Source organism: Anarrhichthys ocellatus, unplaced genomic scaffold (assembly GCF_004355925.1).
Source record: "Anarrhichthys ocellatus isolate YVR2014 unplaced genomic scaffold, GSC_Weel_1.0 scaffold607, whole genome shotgun sequence".
In the NCBI taxonomy this organism is placed as follows: Eukaryota; Metazoa; Chordata; class Actinopteri; order Perciformes; family Anarhichadidae; genus Anarrhichthys; species Anarrhichthys ocellatus.
Window position 1 is genome coordinate 18,422 of NW_022280581.1, and position 6,513 is coordinate 24,934.

Below are 6,513 nucleotides of genomic sequence, written 5' to 3' on the forward strand. Positions count from 1 at the left end.
ATAAAGCCTCCATCAGCTTCCTTGGAATATGCTTACTTTTCTGAGATGGGCCTGTATTAAGTACATAATAGGTATTAAACATGTGGATGTGCATGTAACTTATAATAAATGAGAGAAAATATAGGTTAATGGAAAATTCCTCAATATGTATGATGTATTCTAAATCAACACTGACTGGAGAAGTATTTTTGAAATCAAAATTAGGCCTCATGTTTTTTTTGTTTTTATGATCGTTTATTACATGCTCATTTAATATTAAAATTTCATAATTTGCAACCACAGCATAGATAAACCTTCAATGGGCTTTAAACGAATCGGAAACTGAGATTATAAGAAGTTATATCAACCCAAGAGTCATTCTCAAGAATATATTCGGTTACGCCAAATCGCGAACTACGTTTCCCATGATCCACTTCGGAGGAGCGACCGTAAACAGGAGGAAGCGGAAACAAAAGAGGTTTCACAAAAACACAAACGCATCCCCGGCTGTCGAAGTCTCAGGGAATAATCAACAGCCGTTGACTTCGCCAGCAATAAATTCAACTAAAGAGCGAGTCGACGTGAGTTCAGGAGCAAACTGCATCAGTCAACATGGCACTGAAAAGAATACAGAAGGTAAATCTGACTGACTAGTTGTGGTTGCCAGCTAATTGTAGCTGGCCCACCAGAAGCTAACGTAAGAGTTAATTTCAACAAAATGGCTTATTAACAACGAGTTTGACACTATCCCTGCATTAAAGTGACTTCTGGCTAACTTTGTAACGTTTTGGGAAATAATTTGTATGCTGACACCTCCCAGAACAAATACAGCGGCCAATGACAACTTCAAAGTTCTGTGCTAGCTCGCCAGTAATTTAGCTAGCTTAGTAACTACCCTGGCTGCTTCCATGCCAGTCTGTCACTGTTGTTGAGGCTGTCACTCTGCGTGTTCTCCAGCTTGTCTAAGCAACCGGACAACAGCCCTGTCATACTACTTGTACTTGTCCTCGTCCTCGTGGCGGTAGACAAGTACTGCAGTGACCAGAAAAGTTACTCGTGAACACATACTGCCGTTCATCTCTAACCGTGGCTCAGTTTATTGCTATCATAGCCCTGCTAGTTAGCTAGTGCTGTCAGGGAATGTGCAGGAGAAGAAACGTAAAGAAAGGATGTGTGTATGTGGTGAGGTGCACCGTGAAAACTGATGCAGCTGATGGCGCAAATACATTTAGCCACACCCAAACCACTGTGCATCCTCTACCCAGTTGATGTTGCTGATGTTGGTAAATTAGTGACATAACAAATTGATAGTGGACTTTTTTATATTTACAACCTTGGAGTACCTTGCCATATTTTACCTTGATTTGTAAATGCTTAGTATTAACCTTTTCCATCGTGGTGGAGAGCACACGTCAAAGCCACTTTTTGTCAACGTTTATGCTGTTATCTGATATCTATCTTTGAAATACTTATGTGGTTAACATGAAAGGAAGTCTTTAGTCTAATAGTTTGTGTAATAGAGAAACAAAACTGTGTGGATAAATATAATCGGCATTAGTCACAAAGAGGGATGTCGCTTACAGAAACTCAAACTTCAATCAACAGGAATACCAAGAGAAAACATCCCGTTGGTGCCCACTCAGTTTTCACTGAAGTAAATCAGTGCCCGAATAACTAACCTTTGTTACCTATTTCTGCTGCATTGAGCAGGAGCTGCATGACCTGCAGAGGGACCCTCCAGCACAGTGCTCTGCTGGACCAGTGGGCGATGACTGTGAGTAACGCTACACATGCACATTTCATGTCACTATTTCTCACGCATCACATACTAAAATGTCTTTGAGCGGTAATGCGGTCATTTACCGAGGCGCATACTGAAGTACATTTGAGCAGTGATGCGACCTCTTCGCTTAGTAAAAGAAGTGAATGAACTACACAGTCAGTGAATCTTTGAACTCAAATACATCCATTGTGCACCAGCAGCTCTGTAAAAAATCTTCAGAATAAACAGGAACTACAATTCAGGTATAAACCTTTTTAAATGCAGCAACAACTTGGTCAAAACTTAAACAGGAATGACTATTTCTGTATATAATGTATATAGTATATAGATCGGCCCCATTGTCACCATACCCGATCCAGCTATTTGAGTCAGTATTGGCCTGATATCCGATACCGCTGTAGTTGGATTAGTTCCATTTTGAATGGTCCAGGGGGAAAGCGGCAATTCCTGAAGTCATCGACAACTTTGTCTCAGTCTCACTTAAGGTGGACTGACCTTTTAAGGTGGACCAGCTATTGTAAGTTTAGTGACAAATCGAGTTTTGCGCAGCTTTAAAAACAAACAAAACACAAATGCTGTCATATACGGTATACCCCGGTGAAATGTTAGGAAGGTATAAGAAATAGATACTGCCTGATCCTGACAGGCATAAGGTGCTGGGTGTCGGATCCATGGAAAAGAGACTTCTTAAAGCTAATAGAAAGTTAGTTAATCCCGTCAGTTGTCTATATATGATCCGATCGCCAATGAATACAAGCCTATGATGGCTGATGAACATTTGTCTGTGACGTGTACAGCTGATATTTTCCTGTGTCTCCTTTTTTCTCCCTTAATTGCTTTTAGTGTTTCATTGGCAGGCGACCATAATGGGTCCGGTGAGTATCACAACATCACTTAAGGCTTTCAGTCCTCTCATACGGACTCTACTGTGCTACATTAGTAAAGTAGTTTTGCATCCCCCCATATAACTCTGGCTCAATGCACTTACGTTGTTTGTTTTCTAATATTTGTTAAGCATTATTAGCAAATACAGATTGTCAGATAAAGGAGACAAAGGATATTTGTGACAAGATACAATACTGTTGACATGTTGGGCACAGTGAATGTAAAAAGTGACGCCTGTGAGTAAGAACAGGTTGAACACATGACTACAGAACTAAACATCTCTAGCCTCTCAGATAGATTCTGCAGTAGGGATCAATATTGCTGATGTTCATTATTTTGAAATTGAAACATTCTCAAATGGAAGCTGTGTAACGAAGTCCAGTTAGCAAATTAGCTTAACCTTGTGTTATCAAATAGCCGGCTTGCTTTTAACTGGAATTGATCACTATGGTAACTACTGGGATCTCCGAAGGTGAGCTGTCATCAGTAGGGTAAGAAAATATCTAAACACTGAGTATCCCAGTATTATGATTTGTGATATCGTATCGATTCTCAAAAACACTATTAATTCTAATATGAACAAATACTTGTGGCTCAGATTGCACAAAAAGTAGTGCTGGAGGTTACAGGACTGTGAAAAATGAAAACGCAGATCCTGCTATTCTGATTGCATTAATAAAAGAAAACTTAGATTAACTCAGATTTTCTGCATATGGGGGTGTATTCTTTATACTATGACTGTTTTCCTAAATGTTGTTTGAATAAATCCTAACATGTTTCCTTGCTGACAGTATTGAATCCTAACCCGTGTATAGTGATACGTGCCGTATCGGCAGATTCTTAAGTATACACAGCCTCATCAGACAGGTTGGAAACAAACCAACAGATTATCTACACCTCTTTATTTGGAAGGCCTACACTTACTTATTGTCATGGTATAGTGGTCATTTTATTAGTTGTTAGGTCTAGGGGCTTTAATTACCTCTACGCCTTAAAGCGGCACCAGCTGGCCACAATCTAAAGCGGTTCTGTGCTGATTGTCAGTCATTTGGGTCTTGCTGAACACTTTTTCTGTCTTTTTGTCAGGGTGACAGTCCTTACCAAGGAGGAGTTTTCTTTCTCACAATCCACTTCCCCACCGACTACCCATTCAAGCCACCAAAGGTAAGAGCTGGTTGGTTACTCAAAGCCTCGGCCTGACATGCTCTTAAATTTATTGTAGTCGTTGTGCAGTCAGGAAGCCCTCTGGTCCTGGAAACGTCTCCTGTCTCATACGTTTGGTAAGGGATTATACCTGACAAGTTCTACATTCATCATAGTAATGGACGCTTGTTCTGAGCCAGTACTTGCGCAGAGGGTGCTTTTCTTCCAGAATTCATTATGAAACATACAATCTTATAGGGTATTATCAAACCTATAGCATGACCTCTTGCTTAAAAACTGCCATATGTCATCAAATTGAGAAAATAGAATTTGTTCATATGTCAGTCATTTTGATCTTGCGTGACCTGAGCCTCTGATTACTAGGCAACATTTAGCTGATAGAAGGGGGTTACAAGGCAACGCTCACAGTTAAAAATACAAATAAAGATGCTCTCAAACTGAAAATTCTGGACCTGTAAGAACATACTGTCCATGCATCCATCCACTTGAACGGAACTATTACAACTGTCGCTGTGTCCCAATGCCATACTACAGGCCGATTCTTAGCAGGTCTTGAGTATGCACACTGTTCTCCCACACTTAGACCCTATTTACACTTGGTTTTAGGACGAGTCTCGGGCTATCAGATCACAAATGGACAACGCTAATTACATGTGTAAACACTTTGTGATCCGATCATTCAAACCATTTGCAGAAGTGGACTGGGTGCATTTGACCACATGTCTTTTGAACACTACTGGTCCTGAAGCGTCCTGACAAGGACGTAACAGGAAAACATGATATGATCTAATTTTAGTTTGTGTTGACAGCAATTCTGCACCCAACTGTCCTCCCTACATTCAGCAGTGGTACCGTCATGTAGAACAGGGTCAGTACTGTAAACAGCACTGGAGCCACGTTTTGGACTGAACCTCTTGCTACAAGGCAAACACTAGTACAGTATCTGTAACAGCAGGGTCTGAAGACGAGTTGTTTCCTCACCTGTTGCTTCTAGCTCATGAAGAACGCTTCAGAATATCAACAGAGTGGAATCAGGCACTAGAAATACGGAGTATATCATGTAACCTTAATCCCTCACTAGTTCAAATTCAGGAATTAGTTTTTAAGAAATGATTTTGATTAATAAAAGGAAAAGCTATCGGCCATGGTGGCAGGTGACCTGAAATGCACATCTACCGTTGTATTTCCTCCGCTGTGTGGTGGTGCGTCTTCTCTGCTCATACACGCTGTATGATGTGTGTCACTGTTTCTTTTTACAGGTAGCCTTTACAACTAAGATTTATCACCCAAATATAAACAGCAATGGGAGCATCTGTTTGGACATTCTACGGTCTCAGTGGTCTCCAGCACTAACGGTGTCTAAAGGTAACTGCAGTCGCTCAGTGTGTCAACTATAACTGCAACACTACTGCACCATGTCAGTTTTTCATCTTATCTGTGTTTTATATTATTATTGGCTGTGAAGTCACCTGATGGAGTGACCTTTTGAAGGGTACCTGTAAAACTATGATTTTGAGACTTTATCTCAAATTCTGTCAAATTGCATTATTTGTAGTAATGTTGTGTGCAATTTTTTATTTTTTTGTACCACACTTTTTAAATCTCTTAAATGAAATCAAATCACTTTGGCTTCATTAGCATGACATGAACAACAATAAAGAACAATGTTGCCAAAGTATCAAAATTTTGAATATGATTCACTCACTCACTCAGTCATCACTCCTGGAGACTGCGAGTATGATCTATCTGGGGCAGGCTCATTTTAAACGTCCTTTATCTACATGCCAACTAATGTGATCTTTTAAATTCCTCTTCCTTCCAGTTTTATTGTCCATATGTTCATTGCTTTGTGATCCAAACCCAGACGACCCCTTAGTTCCAGACATAGCACACATGTACAAGAACGACAAAGACAAGTGAGTACGCACTCTGGCTCAAGTGGTGCTTTATTGTCCACTCATATCAATGTGAACAATGTGTGTAGCTGATGGTGTCGGAGCTTATCATCCACTCACTTCACTCTCTTCTTTTCTCTCCTCAGATACAACAAACTAGCAAAAGATTGGACACAAAAGTATGCCATGTAAAGAAAAGATGAAGAAAAACATGCTGAGATTTATTCTTTTTCCTTCCTTTTCTGAAGTCACAACACACTGTAAATTAGAGTCTGGAATCATTAAGTAATCGTGGGTAACTTCCATCAGACTGAAGTGTCATTAACATCATTATTAATCTGAGAACATGACATTTACATTCTTTGTTTTTTGAAGGGAGCAGAGTTTTACCAGAGCAGATGAGAAAGATTGCCTGTAGTCATGTCGTGGAGACCGTGACATTTCAAAGTTTGGTGTTATTGTTTTTGCATCAAGCACATTTTATTTCTAACACAAGTTTATTACAAGTTGCTATACAGCATTTTTGAAGTCAAACTAGTGGACTGTAGGACATAACGTATGCCATTCAACAACAAGCCTTTTTTTAGAGGAGCGGAGTGCAGCAGGGTAGCATACATGTTAGACAAGCGGCTCCATAACTGGAGAAGCCCGGAGTCCCTGCTGCGCCCAGCGAGGAACACAGCCAACCATGGAGTTGTGGGAGGGTGAATGCCAAATATGTACGCCCTCATTCTGACACACGTCATGTCGGTGAAGGAGTTTTTTTTTTATTAGTTATTTTGCATCTTGTAGCAGATAAATTGAAAT

At 40.2% G+C, this 6,513-nt stretch overlaps 1 protein-coding gene across 1 annotated transcript; it reads left to right on the plus strand.

Annotated features, from left to right (window-relative positions):
• Positions 1-425: 425 nt before the first annotated feature.
• Positions 426-6,506, plus strand: LOC116376783 (ubiquitin-conjugating enzyme E2 D4-like). The gene is made up of 7 exons (XM_031838259.1): positions 426-615; positions 1,690-1,753; positions 2,606-2,637; positions 3,734-3,811; positions 5,071-5,176; positions 5,634-5,727; positions 5,853-6,506. Exons 1-7 carry the CDS (start codon positions 592-594, stop codon positions 5,896-5,898), a joined length of 444 nt encoding a protein of 147 aa, XP_031694119.1. The 5' UTR covers positions 426-591; the 3' UTR covers positions 5,899-6,506.
• The last annotated feature ends 7 nt before the right edge of the window (positions 6,507-6,513 follow it).